Below are 17,808 nucleotides of genomic sequence, written 5' to 3'. Positions count from 1 at the left end.
AAGGATCAGGAGGAATCTGAAAACAAAAGATCTGTTTCAGGTTGCACAATGTTTTATTTTAGGCAAACTGAGCTCTGTTATGCCCCTTTGAAATTATACTGAAGCTGCAAGGAAGTCCAAATGTAGTTCATTTCCTGACATGTTTGTTGTAACGTACATCAATGCTACGTGGTTATTGCATGGTGGAAACTTTAAATCTGGATTCTCAAGAAGTTTGACCTTTACAAAATACACCAGTGATGTATGGGAACTTCCCCCCATGTAGAATTAAACATGTGACTAAGTCCTGCTCTTCGGTAATACAACATCTGTCAAATGCAGGATGCAAAATCAGGAAACAAGCTGTCAAAATAAATGCCTTCCACTCTAATGAAATGATTTCCACCATCTCAGGCTGGCTATTGGTTTTACTACACTCACAGCTATATAAAGTTGGAACCTTTTTTGAAATCTCATTCTGATGTGATACAGTACAGTCACCAGGTAAATTTAAAACAACACATTTCCAGTTTTGTACTTAGTCATGTTCTACTGGAAGATCAATAACCATCAAGTAATCAGTTATAGGAACTAACAAAGAACTTGTAATACTTAGTCACTGTGTGGAGGACGGGAAAGGAGCCCAGCGAGTAGAGAAATGTGTGCCAGAGAGGAGATGACTTGAAAAGCAAAAGATGATAATGTGATTAACTTTTTGATAAAAGGAAAAACATTTTTTTTATTTAACATTTTCCTAATCGTACTCTTCCGTGCAGGTAGTCACTGTAGTTTTTACAAGCACATTAGAGCATCACAAAGGGGAAGGGCAATCTTTTATGCCATAGTGAATGGAAAGACAAGAGTTCCATGGGAATTCATCTTCCTACATTTTCTCAAATGACCTATGCACTTGCACGGGCAATTAAAGTGTTGTTTGTTTGAGAAGATGGTGGTATCTATACTAAGTACGGTTAATTAAGGACGATAAGCCAGCACTTCTCCCTTTTAACGAGCCCAAGCCTAAGTGGATATTTCCACAATCTGACAGTCTCTACCTGATGGCCTAGAGTCCTTGGAGATGATTTTTTCCATGTTTTCTGCTATTCCCAAGTACTTTCATGTAACCAGACAAGGAGTCTGAAGCTTCTATTGCTCACAAATGGAAAGCTCTGTATACTTGCACACCCAAGTCATCCTGTGGTGAAGAGTGAATAGCAATAGTAAGCTAACCTGGTCTCCACTACAGCCTTCTGGAATCCAAGATACAGGATAGAATATATCTGGGCACTCTTTTACCAGTAGCTGAGACAGTAGAAATACAGGGCACATTACGTCTCCTCCTTCAAACTTATTTTAACCACTATTTAAAAAGATTAAAAACAATTGATCTGTGACTCAGTGCGAGGCAATATAAACTTGGAAGGGAAGTGCACTGAACTAGAGAAAGCTTCATGACACGTTTTAGAGTCAGACCTGACCTGAGGCAGGCCACCTCACAGCCAGAGCCTTGGTTGAATGAGCTTTAATTTCATTTGACCCTGAAATGTCTATCTTACCAAAGACAGACAAGGACTGCTTGATTACAACCATTACAATGAAGCAGTTCTGAGTACAGAGGGAATGCTGTGAGATGTTGAAAGCCTCAAAATTTACCTTTAGGGCAAGCCACCTGGAAGAGAGATTGCTGGACAGCCAGCTCCCAAAAGCAATCAGAAGGAGGTCTCTGTTTTTATATACCAGTTAGCAAGCATTGATATACTACTTGCACTTCAAAAGCCTGTTGAACTTAAACTCTAGCTATAACAACGGAAAGCTCTGGGCATTAACTTCTTCAGAATTACAGCTTTGTATCAGAGAAAAGCCTTCGTTACATACCACTTTTCATTACCACATTAGACCAGACATTGGCGTTCAAGGCTTGTATGATTCGTTTCACCCCTGTGGACTCTGGAAAATCATCTAAACAAAGAAGACAAAAGCCATGTTATTTCTAGCAAAGTTATTTTGAACCCTATCATGCTTGGTAGTAGAAAACTAAACGTGGAAAAAGGTCACACAGTGCATAAGAGGTAGAAATGTGTAGTGAGGCGGAATGGCCTCCCTCCAAGCCAGAGGGGACAGAGTCAGGCTGGTCCTGCCCCTTCCGCCAGAAGCTGAGAGGCGGGACAGGAAGTATAAAAGGCGGGGCTTCCAGCTCAGTTGGGCCAAAGCCAGGGAAGGAGACAGATGTCTCTAGCCTACTGCAGGCCTCTGGCTCTGCTACCAAGCTGGGCGGTATCCTGACCTTAGAGGAGATCGAGTGTGGAGAGGAGCTGCCGGGACCTCCTGCTGCTGTTTACTTAGAGGAGACAGATTGCGGAGAAGAGATGCTAGGATTGCCAGGTGCCGAATACCCAAGGAGATGGAGCCCTATCCCCGGACTGTGGTAGGAAATAGCCCAAGGAAACCAGACTCGAATCAGGCTTTGCTGTCAGAGCATGAATCACCGTGTTTGGTGGGATCCCACTGACCCAGTGGCAGAGCCCTCTGCCATGGTTAGGGCCTTGGGCTGGGACCTGGTGGAGTAGGGCTGGCCTGGGTCTCCCTAACCCCTGCTGCCAACCCCACCCCAGGGTGACAGCTTCCCCGAGGCCAAATGGCCTGTGTTTGGCTGTGGTCTGCCCCGCCTGGAGGGCCAGGGCCCTAGCCAGTTGACTTGCTAATTCCCCTGCAACTTGACTGTGATTGCTGTGACGTAGTGATGCGGCGTGGCCTCCCTATGAGCCAGAGGGGGAGGGATGACTGCCAGCACAATACAAAATGAAACAGAACCCAGCCCTCAGTCCCAGCCTCCAACTACTAGCACCTTGCAACCCAACCTGAAGGGATCTGACTACAAGTGTCAGAGTAGGGTTAGGTCAGAACACAACCCAGCTCTCTCTGGTTTGGGTCAGGGATGCTCTGATCACTTCCACCTGCCGGTGGGGGTGTTGCAGCAGCATCCTCAGGCTCTATTCCTTCTGACCACTGTGCTGAGTGAGTGGTGCTGTGACTCGTCAGCAAACTCGCTCTGCAGCGTACACAGTACAGCAAGGGGGTGGCTGGCAGAAGTAGGGCATGCAGCTGCTGCTGTCCAGATCCCATGAGTATAAAGCTGCTGGAGACAGATTATGGATCTGGGACGTGGGATGCCCCCACTAGGCTGAGCATAAAGTAAAAGGCAGCAGTGAGACTGACAGGGTTTGGGGGGAAGGGTTGGGTCTGAAAAGATTCAACCTTCTCAGGCTTAGGTTAGGCTTTAAAATAGGTCTGACCAGACCCCTTCTAATCACTGGGAAATTATCTGAAGTACTTAACCACTGAATATCTATCAGCTGTGTGAGCGAGCTGCTGAGCATATTGGTACTGAAAGTGAAATGATGTAAAAAGTAACCTGGTAAGGGGAAATATTTTCTGCCCCTTTTTGCCTCTTTGATCCCCTACATTTTTGCCAATTTTTAAATTTTTTAATTCATCACTTATGACAGGGGTGGCCAACCCGCGCTCACGAGCTAAGCAGCCAGCCACTGAGGGGGAAGTGAAATTGACAAGCTGCCGCCAAAATTGACCAATTAATGCCAATTGTATTGTTGGTGGAGGGTAAGAGAGGAGGGGAGCTTGTCAATTGAGAAGTGAAATTGACAAACTGCCCCCGAAAATGAGGGATCAGCGCGAATTGTGGGTGGAAGGTAAGGAAAATGTGGCTCTTAGCAATATCAACAGCTATTTTTTGGCTCTTTGTCTCTGACTGGTTGGCCACCCCTGACTTATGTCTTCAGTGAGTCTAAGCAGCATTGTCTAAGCTCTCTCATCCTTAAAATGAAGGGTTGGAGATGCTGAGTATTTAACAAAAGTGCCCCTGGCATATTTCTCAGACATTTGAGTTATAGGTATGTGTGACACGAAGTGAAAAAGTATGAACTGAAATCATGTCCCCTCATAGTGAAGCTGGTTTCACTTAGTATTGCTGTCATAATTCTAGCAGTTGTTCCATCAACAGTAGAAGAGACTAATTCTGAATTTTTAATGTGAAAAGAAATCCACCCTCATTCCTCCAAAATTCTGATCTTTATGCCCAATAAAGTAACCAAAAAGGAGGCAAAACCCTTTTTTTCCCTTTGCAGTTCACTATTTAAATAGACCATAGAATGGGGCAGAGATGTTTGGCCAGCTGACTATTTCCTGTTCATAAAACGTCCATACTCTTCTACTAAAAGCTCTAGGAGACAATATAAAAAGCTTGATTCAATTTGTATTGATTAATTAGAGTATCATTACAGGGAAAGCCTAAAATTACTTCTCTTTGGAAACTAACTCCAGTTGCTCCAGTAACCCCTTAAGTTACTATAACCTTACAGCTATTTTTATGATTTCAATTTGCTTGCTGTGCGCATCAGACAGCACTTTGTGCATAGTCAGTTTCACCATTTCCTTGGATTAGTCAGTTTCCCCTGTTTGTGGAGGTCTCTCTCAAAGCAAGAGGGGAGAGAAAAACATTTTAAGATAGGAAACTATGACTGCAAAAAGAAAAAAAATCATAAACATTTGCAGGATGACTCAGGGGCAGGTTTAGTGCATGAATTACCTTTAACACCTTTTAAATAAAGTAGATCTGAAGGTGACAATGATCCTTAGGTTTAAAATACAAACAAAAAGCCAAAGAGCAGGGTCTCTCAGGAGACAAAGCATCAGAGTTACTGTCATGAGGCTAAATTAATAGTTCCTACTCTTATTACACAAAATAGCTGTCTGATACTGTAGTCACAATGAGAGCTCCAAGTCAGCTGTAGCAGCTCCTTTGGTAATTTTTAAACAGATCTTGACACTATTTCTGCGCTGCATACATTTTTATCTTCCTGTGTAAGCATTTCATGTAACAGGTTTACAGGGGAAACAAGTTACTCATTAGAATATATTTCCTTCAATGAGTCTCAGTGATTCAATATGTTAATGTTAGAAAGATACTCGAGCTAGAGTTTACATGTCACCACTCAAACTAACATCCTGGATAATTATTAATATTGCTCATTTTATTGGCATCTAAACAAATGAGTCACACTTTAAAAAGAAAGTATATTTAAAAAATTTCCATTGAAAAGAAGCATTAGTCACTTTAAAGTACAACTCTACTCTGAAGTGATTAAAAATGATACCAGAGGTTTCATCATCTCCCAGTAACTTCAATTGAGCTCAGTTTACAATACAAAAGAAGCTCTTTCTCCTAACTGCCATGCCTGCAAACTCAAATTGATCTAAAAGGCAAGCTGGGCTCTTTATTGGTGCTATACGAGAAGGAATGAAGGCCCTGTGAAATATGGAACCTTGTAACTTTCTGGACAGAGATTCTTCAAGTGAAATTTACCTCTCCTTGACCGTTGTGAATTTCCATTGTATTCAATGTATTTGAACTGACAAATATTAGTGAATAACTCTGTTAGCTGATTGTTAGCTGACTGTTGGCTCTGCAGTGGTAACGGAAGCAGTAAACACTTTCTTTTTGTCACTAAAATAAGGAGATAAGGCTCAAAACACACAAGAAGCAGATCTATGTCAGGAGGTGCCTAGTTACTTTTCAGAACACAACCACAAGAGCGGAACATATCACATTTGTCGTCACAGATGTCAACATGACACACAACTGGTTTTGCTTCATAGATTTTATTTTGAACATACGGCCGCACCAGTGATTCTGAAACTGGTTTGTTTCCTGCATGACATCTCCCTTAAACAAAAAAAACCTAAAATAGTCTTATATAAAAAGAAATTTGGTAACCAGAGGACAAGAGATCATTAACCAATGTTTGTATTTTATGTTTGGTGCTTTTAAAAGTCTTCAAAACTCTAAAAATACTTCTTCCCTCCCCTACGCCCCTTGACTTTCTCTTTCTACCAGTTTTTTGTTTTCAAATGGATCTGGAAATTAATTGAGCATAAATGTTGCTTATTTTATACATGATCATCAACTATATCAGCACAGCACTGGGATTAGTTAACAGCTGCTACAGAGCCAGAAGAGGGAGCACAAAACATTGTTTTTTATGTAGGTGCTACATCAACAGCTGCTGTATTTTGGAGGAGACAAATGGAATGCCCTGGAGGAAAAAACCAACTCCTCCTAGCTCTGACAGGAAAAGACCTTTTACAATTTAAAACTAAACACCACTCTAACTGAGTATTCCACAGACAAATCAGGCAGTACAGAAACAGAAAGCCCCTTGCAATTGCCCCATAATCAGCTTTGTGAATTTTACTCATTCTAAAAATAACAGGATGTAACCCTACCGTCTTCATCAGGCAGCTCCTCTGGGCTCAGTTCAACCAGTTCAAAACTGTGTTTGATGCACCACTCTTGAGCTTTTTGTCGGTTCACACCTAAGGTTATGAAACATAAGCTGCTTTCTAAATGTCTAATTTTTAAACTCTGCAATCCATCTGTGCAGAATTTTTCATATACCCCCTGCTCCCCACAAACCTGTCCCCTTGCTCTGGATTATATGGGAGCAAAGAAAGTACAGAAATAATTAGGTTCTGTCTATTACTTATATTACAAATAAGAATTCTACGGACCTTCGAGTTAAACTGCACCATATGATTCAGTTTAACTCGGTTTCCTCTTTAAAAATAATGTATAAATTCTTGATGTTTTGCAATTAGAGCTGAGACTAACATGTAAATGGAAAGCCATTACAGGCATTACTTCTACTAAGGGCTTGATCCTGAGCTAAATTAGTTTGTTTTAATGCATGCCAACACAGGAATTGCGCTCTTACTGATATCCAATGCAAGCACATGGATTTACATAAGAAAATGACCAAAAAAGGCTGACTGTTCGTTCTTCACGTTGCAGTTAGTACCCACCCATCCTACTGATACACCCCTACTCTGACCCAAATGGATCACCTGTATGGCCAAGTATATTTCATGCATATTCAGTAACATGACCTCCCAGTTAATATTGTTAACAATGTTGCTAGGTAACAAATGTGGTGGTGACTTTGCAGTATGTATACCTGTCCACTAGGAACTGGCCAGCCCAAGCACAATATGCTGACAAATACGCAGCCATCAAATGGTACATTTAGGTCACTACCAACCTGGGTTGGATTTAAACTGCAATTAAAGTAAATGGCTCCACCCAATTACCAACTATCAAATCTCAAGCACTTATCCATATACCATAAAATAGAGCTGTAGTAAATTTACCAAGAAAACAAACAGCATGCAACATAACTTTTTTTCCGGCCAAAATTTGATATCCTTTAGCATCTTACCATTTTCAGATACTCTGTCACACACCAAGATCATAACTTCTGGTAACCATTCTTCTGCCAGGGGAAGCCATGTAGAGACACTATCAAGACCAGATTTCTGGAGGAAAAAAACAAAGTTCTTGTATAAATACCTCAAAGCACTGTGCAATTTTAAAATGAATCTTTAAAACCCTGCTAATGTAATGGTTAATCCTGCATGGCTAAAAGACCGACACAAAATGAGAGGGTTAAAGTTCCAACAGCAATGTCAGCTCAGCTGTGTTGTACAGTTGGCATATTTTAGGATATGTTCACAGTACTAATATATTGTTATGCTTTTTTTAATCAGCAAAAACAAATGGCAGATATCCCATGTCCCCCATGGCTGAGTTAATCTCACTTGTTGGGATCTTAAATATCAAAATATGCAAATTAACTGTGCATTCCTAATTTAGATTATGTAGGATTTTTTTTGACCATTACGTAATAATTTAACATAAGCAGTTTCAATCATGTTTAAAGTTCATGCCTCACTGAAGTTAATGAATTACCTTTGCTGTTGCTATTGTTTATTTTGCAGTGGCAGGTTAAAGGTGTCCTTCAAAGGAGAGGGAGTTTGAAATAGATTTGTGCTTTTTTGTATTCTCGGTGTGAAAGGTTCTCCACCCCAAACTGACATTTTGCTCCTTTTTATTTGCCTGAGAAATATTAGGAATCTCAGGGCCTTTTCTGATTTTACTGGAGGCCTGTTTGGATGTCTCCAACCATGTGGGGAGCGCTCTGATTTTAATTAAAGGGGTGACGGTGAATCCTTAAAAATATTTGCCCTAATCCTTGGCTGTGCTACAGCAGCTTTGCACAACTAGCATCAAACAGCACTAAAATCAGCATAACAGTCTCAGTATAGTAGGAATATCTCATTGCATACAGGTGGAGTAGCAGTTCTTATGCTACCTCTTTTTCTGGGGTTAGTGTGATGGGAGATGGTGGGGCAAGGGACTGTGGCTTCCCTGGTTGCCATAATGGTTCCTTGGGGTCATTAACACACACAATTTTAAGGTTGCTCTAACTTATACTAAAGGACTAGCCTAAAGCACAACCGGCACAGGATCTGGGGAACATAAGTGACCTACTTATAGCCACAGTCCCAAGTGGTGCAAGAGAACATAAAATAAAAGAACAAAAAAACATTCTTACTATTGTGCTATCGAAGTAAGCCACGAACGCCTGGACAGATTCAGCAATTTCTGCTGTCACAAGGTATTTGTTTGGTACCACACACAAGTGAATATCAGCAGAATAATATTTATTGTCTATTGTCCAGGGGTAAAATCTCACACTCCCGTTTGTAGTCACATCTGCAGCAAGGTCTTCTGTTCCAATGATACCTATACAAAATTAGAGAAATGAATGAGATAGCAAAGCCAATGCCAAGAGTACAGTTTCTAGAAAAGTCTTAGACCTACAGTCCAGCTAAATTTAGTCTTAATACTGAGCCATCTTTACTCAGAATAGCTATTAAAAACCTTTTATTGACTCCAAAAGTTCATTTCTCAACTTACTATATCCTAGACCAATGTTAGCTATGGAGATAAATATTGTAGCAAGCAAGAGTTACAGAAAAGTTTTAAGTTATTTTAATTAATACTGATTTTTCTAGTCTTATATATGCCTTAACAATGCATATGATGGAGCACATTAAAGATGTTTAGTGGCAGGAAGAAGTAGAAGGCTTAAATACTGAAGGTGCAGGCCTTGCTTCTATCATGCGTGCCCATCCAAATAACCAGCTGGGACAAAAAAGGAGACCTACTTGCAGATTTACTTAAGTGTTTAAGTATGTTCCTCCAAATTCATATACTTTTTAACAGTATACAAGCTATAAGGGCATGGAATGAAATACATCTGGCCAATGTCACTCCTAGCCAGTAAATCAAAAATTGAGGCTGACTATGAATGAAAACCCACAAGACTAAGGGGTAAATTATCAGCTGTCTGAAGTTAAGCTGTTTGCAGTGGTATTGTAGCCGTGTTGGTCCCAGGATATGAGAGAGACAAGGTAGACGAGGTAATATCTTTCATTGGACCAAATTCTGTTAGTGGAAGGAACAAGCTTTCGAGCTTCACAGGGCTCTTCCTCAGGTCTGGGAAGGTAACCAAAGTGTCTGAGCTAAATATAAATTGAGACAGATTATATAAGACTCCTCTATGGAGTTCTATGGCAGTAACCATTAAAGTCCCAACTCACACTGTGTTATACTCCACTATGTGGGCCTATAGTAACCTTTAAGTTAGCATTGCCTAGGTTGTCACATCGCTTGACAGCCACCTGGTGGAGTTAAGTTAAAATTAGTAGCAAAACACTACACGTACACAGCACTGAAATAGCCGGCATAATTGGGATCAAACTGGGCAAGATCAAAGTCTGAAAAAGTTATAGAACTATATACATTAATGCGAGTCTGAGAGAACCACAGTTCTGGGGGGACCAGAGGGCTTAAAGGACTACAAATGGAATATGTAGTCTTTCAGTTCTCAGGGTCAGATTTTTAAAGCTATTTAGGTGCCTAAAGATATAGATAGGTCCATATGTGCTTTTGAAAAATCCCACTAAGCACCTAACTTCCACTGATTTCCAAAAACCAAGTCTCTTCCCCAAGAAATCTGACTGAATTCCATTTACAATATACAGAAGAACAGTTTAAACAGGTAGGTGAGGTTTCCTCACTGGCAGGGACAGCATAGTGAAAATAATGGGGTTTACAGTAGAATTTGAAGGAAGATGGGAAGGACTGGAACGCAAATGGTAGAGGAAGCAGCTGTTCAAACACAGTGGAAGGCACATAACTGAGATGTAAACAAAAATGTTATGCACAACAGTGACGTAAAGGAGCTTGGTAAGAAGAGGAAGGCAGTGAAGGAATTGGAGGGTAAAATTTGACCTTGGTAACAGATACTAATCTGTAAAAGAATCTCCTAATCTAATTGCATAAGCTTGTTTTTCACAAACTGGCTCCTCTACACCTATATTCTAACCCTTTAACCTACTTTTCTTATTTATAAGATTTAATTGACAGATCTTCCACTTTCGTCTTGTTTTAGCAACATTTATCATTTTTGGTGCCATTACTTTTCTATAGTCAAAGTGAACTAAAGGCTTTTAATCTAATCAAGGTCCATTCTGTTTGATAAGAATGTTCACTTAACAAGCCAAAAACAAAAGAAAGGATTTAAAATAATTCAAGGTCAAACAAATCTTGACTCTGGATTTCCTACTATTATGTGACAGAATTTTAGTCTGCAAATCCATGGTCACATATATACACTCCAAGGGCCACCACAAACTCTAATCAAAATAATCTGGATTAATATGTAAATTTTTGAGCTCACTTTTAAAAACAAACTCTTTAAAAGCCTAAATCATGAAGATGTTTAGATTTGGTGTATACTGTTTATCTGCAACTTCCAACAGCATCTGAGAAAGTTCTTCCTACACTTACCTGCAAAGAACTATGTGCAGGATCCAATATTTACCCTACCCCATCTGAGGGCCTTACAGCCACTTAAGAAAAGAACTCTCTGTGTTTGGTGGCTGTTTGATGCCATCAGTTGCTATAACGCAAACAAAGTCTCTAGTCTAGACAGCCTAGAAGAGGACTGCTTTTCAGTTTGTTTTAAACACACTTGAGTATTTTCAGTTTTAAACTTCCTCATGTAATTTGGGATTACACACACAACCTTCAGAAATCCCCTTTTTAATGGATTGGCTTTAGTATTCAGTAACAGAGAAACTCTTGAAGGGTGACATCTCCTCCCAAAATCCACAGAGCTGTGCACTGAGTCATACATCAGTGCTATTTAGACTAAAGATTGTTTTAAATTTCCCTTGCATGCCAAAACTAACACTTGTTTCTAGTGTAAAGTGGGGGGGGGGGAGGTTTGTAATTGATATTACATTACTTATATTAGTTTGACACTCAGGATATTAACAAATCCTGTATATAATAATGCCAATTATTACCACACAAGCAGTTTACTAACAAATTGCTAATACTGCCAATAAAGAATATTTTGTATTCTGTTGCAAAGTCCAGGTAGTTAAGATATTATTTGAAAAAGCCAGGGACTCTCTGTTAAGTAACAATCAAACAAGGAATGAAGCATTTCAAAATACATGATCAGTTCTTTTTCTACCGGGCTAGTATATATAGTGCACTGTTTCAAATGCAGGTAAAATATAATTTGTTAATCTGGCCTAAAAGTAGCTATACTGTGGTGTGGGGGATTTTTTAATGCCCACATAAAGCGTGTTGCAGCACTTTAATAATCTGTCTTGTGAAAGTTCTCTCAGAACTGAATTTTTAGAATTGCTGGCCAAAGCTAGTGTCCGTTAGTTAAGATATATTAAAGGTGTCCCTCCACCCTGCCTTAAAATATTAAAAAATGTAACCATTTAGTAAAAAAGTGACTTGCCCTATGTTTTCATGTTTCCCTTTGCTACTGAAGATGTGTCTCAGAGCTCTTATCTCTGCTCTGTTTCTCCCTCCACTTGATCCTTTAACAAAGCTATAACTCCGTTTGACAGTCTGCTGCCACTGAAATTACTGTAAAGTCACAAAATCAACATTAAAACTTCACTGAAGGACCAGTGAGAAGAAAACAGAGTGAGGAAAGAAAGTCTTTGTTGGAAAACACTTTTTTTTAGTTGGCCAACTCACTAAGAATTATAAGCATGCATGCAAAAAGGAAGCGCATGTGTGTTTAAAAATAGCTCTCCAAACGTCCGTGTCAAAGTCCTTTCACATCAGCTCCATCCATAAGAAATTCAAAATGTTTACAAAACATTAGAGGCAAAACTGATAGACAAAGTTTAAGCCTCAAAGAGTATTCAAGAATGTAAAAAAAAATCCCCCTTAAACTTTTCCTTTTAACTGCTGAGGTTCTGCTATATTATGAAATTTTCATTCATCATATTCTGCTTCTGATTATAGACATTTTTCATCCAAACAGAATGACTTTGCCAGTCATAATGTGGAATCTCTCCCTCAGAACCATGTGGAATTAAAGCTTGTACACAAAACTAAACTCAAATACTGAAGATACCTTCAGCGTTTTATAACTTGCCTTGAGTTAGATTGCATATTTATAATATCCTAAAAAAGTAATTAGAGGTTTGGGATAGTTACTACATTTCTACAGCACCACCTTAGTATCTCATCTCAACATATTGCTCTTGCTGACAAAATTAAGTGCAGCTTGGATACTTTATTTTTGACAGCTTCCATAGGTTTGCCATTAGTTACATTTTTTCATTAAAAATCACTACCTATAGTAAGATAAGTGTTTTGCCTTCTGGTTCTGCTGTACAAACAGCAGAAGTTGCATACAGATACTGAAATAAATGGTCTAGACAAATTAAGAGTTGTCCGGAATGCTAGTCCACCTTGGAATTATTTTCATATATTGTACATACTGTACTATGTTTCCATGAGTTTTTTCCCCAAAATAGTTTGTATTTTAATGCAAAAACAAGTTCTCCACTATAATGAAAGCTTTCCACACCCAGGTCTAGCAAATGTTTTTAGAATAAAAAACATTTCAAATGCTGCTTGCATGTGGCCAAAATAAACATTTCCAGAAAAACTGATATCATGGCATGGGCACGTGACTCTGTAAACTTATGTTTTTAGAGAATTACTCATTTTAATTTTTGATCTCCCCAACCAGTGAGAGGGTCAGTGGTTTAACATCCAAAGAGTTTAGAAAACCAACTGTCTCACTCAGTGACCACAAACGCAGGCAGGCCTATTAGACTGACTTCATTGGCTGTCCTCTTCATGGAACAGAGGTGGGTTATTTGGATTATAATAGCACTCACAGGCCCAATGGTTCAGGGCCCAGTGCAGAGCACTGAACACAGGATAGTTCCTGCCCCAAAGAAACTCTGTTCACAGAATGTCATATACACAAATATAACATCTTTTTTAAGAAGACTTCATTTGTAGGGAAAATGTTAATGTTTAAACTCCTTTGCTTGAGAATCACTACAGGAGATACTGGATTGGCCTACGGAGCACAAGATGCTAAAAGCACTGTAAACAACATGGGAGTTTTGACTGATTCAAGATCAGTCTCTTGCAACTCAGGAGGGCCTGAAGTTCTTGAAAGTTGAAATTCTTTCATTTCCAAAATGGTGTATCATCTTGAACCCGAGCAAAATACAAGAAGCTCTCTAATACTTATGGAATCTATTCATTGGGGAAGTATCTTTCTAACCCAGACAGTTAGTGGCTGGTTTATGCCTTCAAGCATGAAATATTTATATTCCTTAGTTTTTTTTTTTTAAATTCTCTCTCGTTCTCATTGCCCTAACAAATATCTAGTTTTTTTTAATACGTCTGTGATTTTGGACTCAGATGGCTAGTGGCAGCATATTTCCTTGATAAGTTCAATTTGTTGTCTTTCAAATTTCATTAGGTGTTCCTTTGTTCGTGTTATGAGAGGATAAATGAAACACAGTAAGTTTCTGAGAAGGAAAGGTAAGGTGGACACTGCCAAACTTAGGAGTGTGGGTGGCATATCATACCCATGCCATTTATAAAACATCAAAGAAGCTTAGTAGACATTCTATACATGTAAGGCAACTAATGCGTGGAATGGGCTGTTCAAAGCACATTAGAAGTTTGAAGTATGACCTCTAAAATGAGCTGTATATGCATATATAAAATCACAGCGGATAAGCTACAGTGCTGCAGGTCTGTCCATCCTTTTTTTTCCCCCTCAGAATTTATTGCTGTTACAGCTATGAGAAAACAAATACCTGAAACTTAAGAACCCCTGCTATGGCTGGTATTTATGATCACTGGACTAATAACGTTCTCTTAAAACCCACTGCAAATCCCGTTGCAGCTTTCTCCCAAACCATTCTTGATTTTTTTTTTTCTTCCCAATTTTAACATTGACTAACACTTAATTAAAAACCCTCAAAGAATGGAACTATCATGTCTCCTCTGGTCTGGTAGGTATGCTAGTAGCAGTTCTTATATTCTGTGTCTTGAGAGCCACCTGGTGGAAAACTACTATAAGAAATACTCCATGAAAGTTACACACCAAGTCAGAACTTTTCAGGAATACATTTAAGAATCGCTTTTAAGAAAGAACGAACGAACTAGACATTATCTGCACAGCTATCTGCCTGGTTCACCAGGGTGTTCAAAGTTTGATTTGAGTGAGTAGTCAGGGTTTGGCATGGTAACGTCTTGATTTTGCAAGACTTTCAGATAAACTAAATATATCTAAGGTGCAGCTGCCCATCCTATGCTTTGACACCCATTACATTAATGTAACTCACACTACAACAATCATAATGCAGTCAAATATGAAGGGCTGCTCATTGCATTTTGAAACATCCTCCAGCAAATACACTACAAAATAAACCCATGGCACTCACAACAAATCCCTCCAACCCTGAAGCCATTCCTTCTCCCTAAAAGGGTGAGGGAGGAGGGAAAAGCACTATGCAACATGCCTGGAAGCTTAGAACAAATCTCAGTTCTAGGAGAATGGAGAAGTGAGTTCTAAAGTAGACAGTTCAAATTATTTAGGACTTTATTGGTTAAAACCCAATACCTTGACATTGACCCAGAAAGCTATTGGAAGTCAGTGCAGATCCTAGAGCACTGCAGAGTCTGCTCCTGATAGGAGACTTTGTTTAATAAGAAGAGCACCATATCCTGCTCTGGTTTCAACTTCCAAGTGGTCTTGATGTGTAGCCCTAAAGAGCACATTACAGTAATCCAATCTCAAAGTAACAGAGTCATGGATAATGGTGATCAGGTCCCTGCATCTGAAAGAAAAGACTCAGATTTAACAAAAACAGATGCTATCTGGGCCTCAAGGAGCAACACTAGCATATCTCAGTTACACGTGTGCGTTACAAATGGCAGTGTCATTCCCTTGGTAAGACTGACACTTGTCTATATACAAGACAGGGATTACACATCAGCAATATAAGTGGTTTTGTTTTTTTAAATACCTGTCACTATTTTACTAAATTCATTCAATCTCTCTTTCTGTGAGCTGCCTTCTTAAATCCTATAAGCAACTTAATCTGATGATGAATAAAGACAAAATCTGTTTTGGCATTCAAAAGCAGTGGAAATCTAAACGTTTCAAAGTGGTTACTACTTAAAAAAAATCAAATCTGGTTTATGAGTCACTTAGAAATTCTGACTTCCATAGCTCTCAAACAAATTCTTCTAATCCTATTTTGCATAATTAATCAAGATATTACCATCCTGTCTTATTTTAACTCCTTTAGTTTTTCTCTAAAACACTTAAAGCACAAAACTGTGAAGTTCTATGAAAACAGAGAATTCCCTGCAATTTCTCACAAGCAAGCAGCAACAATAGAACTGTCGAGGGTTACATTTCCTATAATTTTCTCCGGATGCTGAACTAACATGCAGACTGAATCATAAGAACTTCCATGGTTTAAGTTACAACCCTAAAGTTGACCAGTTGCTTTGATGGGATAGCCTTTACTTAAACATCTGTACTGCCATTCAAGTCCCACCTAAAGTTGTAAGCATTTTGAAAGTGGATTATTTAATCTGTTACTTGTCATGGTACCCATGAAATATTTTAGTATGTATCAATTTATCTGCCAGTTCATGACTATTCTTTTTAGGACCTTAGCTGCACCAATTATTGAATATTTATAGATGAATGATAAATCATGACAACTTTTGCAGAACCATTAACATTCAGTTAAACAAAAGCTTCTTCCTGAACAGATTACCAGTCCCTGGAGTCATTTTATACAAAAAGTTAAACTAGCTCCATGCACTGAAAATTCTCTGCACTTTTCCTGACTGCTAAGCACGTGATCCAAATCACTTTTTCAGGCCATATGAATGCTAAGCTCATCTCCCAAGAAGTCAAAAGCACTACGGCATGCTACAGATTCACCCTGGGTCGAGTGTAATGTAAAATAACATGGAATAATTGAGTGAGAGGAGAAAAGAAATGGGAAGAACAGATTTTTCAATCCCTATACTTTTTGTTATTGCTAAAACAAATGTATGCTGGAGTTATAAACAGATGAAAGTCATTTAAGGAGCAGGCCCTGCCTACAAAGTATGATAGCAGACATGCCGCAGTCTCTGGAAACAGCAGAATGCTGGTGAACTAAATTCCCCTTCCATATATAAAACCCAGAAATAGTTGACATTCCTGTTTTTCTTTCCTTGGTAGAGAGATGAAGTGGTAGAACACAGAGAAAATAGCTGATCTGTTTTTCTGTGCCACTTTCTCCCCCAGCCTGAGGGCTTTGATCTTCGAATTAACTTGTGTTTAGCTAATAAAGTCAGGTAATTTTTCTAGGGTATTTCATAGAAGCTCTCACTAGCTGATTGCAGGGTTTGTGGTTTACTCAGATTGCTCTTTGTAAAGTTTAGCTACTCGGGGCAAGTGGCTGTTTCATTGACAAAAGTTTGTCTTAATCCTCAGGAGAAAGTGTAAGCGTTGAAGTCTGACAGTGTGGTTTAAGCAGAGGCTTTGACAGTCCGTCACAGAAAGCGACTTTCCCTCCTATGGGATCTGGCAAGGGTGGCCATCAGCGGGTGAAATAGACGGGGATGAGGTCTCTCGGGCAGCTCCCAGAACAACAAGGCAGCTGCTCCTTGGCCTGGAGGACAGAGCTGAAGAATGCAAGGTAAAATCCTCCGCTCTCCTTCCTAACATCGATACAGCCCCCCCCCGCCCGAGAGTTCGCTCAATGCCACGGCAGCTGGGGTCAGGGACGAGCCCAAGCCACCGAGCTCAGACGTCTCCTGAGGGGCTGTGCCCGCTGCCATGCTGCAGAGGCGACAGGGCCGCTCAGGGACACGCGCGCACAGCCGGGCAGGGCTCTCCGCCTTTATTGCAACGGCGCCACAGAAAGTCCGGTCCAGTGTCGCACAGCCCGTGCCGACTGGCAGGGCGGGCCCCTTCCCGCACGAGCGGCCGGAGCCGGCACGGCGGCAGCTCGAGCCCGGCCCGACCCCGCCTGGCTCTGAGGGAGCAGCGCCGGGGCGAGGTGCGCAGGCCCTGCTCGACCCGTGCCCCGGACTCTGAGCAGAAGGGCCCTGACGGCAGCTGGGGCGCGAGAACGCCGCGAGCCCCGGGCTGAGAGCAGGGGGCGCAGGAGGCCGAGAGGGTGGGGGGAGGGGAGCTCTAGCCCCTCGCGGGGAGACTCACTTTTAACCAGCTCCTCCCCGGCGAAGTCGGCAGCGCAGCTGGTTATCAGCGCGCAAGGACCCGCCACCGCCATCGCGCGCGCCGCCCGGTGCTTCCGCTTCCGCCCAAAGCCCCGCCCCTTCCGACGCGGGGGGATTGTACCATCCGGGCAAGGGGAAGCGGCGGGTTAGCGCAGTGAATGATCTCCTCTCTGGAGGGGGCGGCCCGGCGGGGTACCGCCGGCAGGGGCAGCCCTCCTGCGGGGTGCTAAGAAGGCAAGGAGTCCCGGCCCTTGCCGTCCAAAAGGAATGTCTCTCCCCCACCCGGCAGCGAATGGTACGGT

At 40.8% G+C, this 17,808-nt stretch overlaps 1 protein-coding gene across 2 annotated transcripts in view; it reads right to left on the bottom strand.

Annotated features, from left to right (window-relative positions):
• AAGAB (alpha and gamma adaptin binding protein) overlaps positions 1–17,583 on the bottom strand; it is a 29,584-nt gene extending 12,001 nt beyond the window's left edge. Inside the window, exons 1-5 of one of the 2 annotated variants that reach the window (XM_067555523.1) lie at positions 17,487–17,583; positions 8,445–8,635; positions 7,269–7,365; positions 6,280–6,369; positions 1,855–1,938 (exon numbers count right to left, since the gene is read on the bottom strand). In XM_067555523.1, the coding sequence (XP_067411624.1) occupies positions 1,855–1,938; positions 6,280–6,369; positions 7,269–7,365; positions 8,445–8,635; positions 17,487–17,559 (535 nt within the window). In that variant the 5' untranslated portion in view covers positions 17,560–17,583. The remainder of the gene's footprint in view (positions 1–1,854; positions 1,939–6,279; positions 6,370–7,268; positions 7,366–8,444; positions 8,636–17,486) is intronic. The other variant, XM_067555524.1, reaches the window with a different exon arrangement.
• Positions 17,584–17,808: the final 225 nt, after the last annotated feature.

The sequence above is a fragment of the Emydura macquarii genome, unplaced genomic scaffold (assembly GCF_026122565.2).
Source record: "Emydura macquarii macquarii isolate MOO-44397 ecotype Brisbane River unplaced genomic scaffold, CSIRO-AGI_Emac_v2 contig_1644, whole genome shotgun sequence".
Classification (NCBI taxonomy): Eukaryota; Metazoa; Chordata; order Testudines; family Chelidae; genus Emydura; species Emydura macquarii.
The sequence above is the reverse complement of the archived record's forward strand: the minus strand, read 5'-3'. Positions and strand labels throughout refer to the sequence as shown.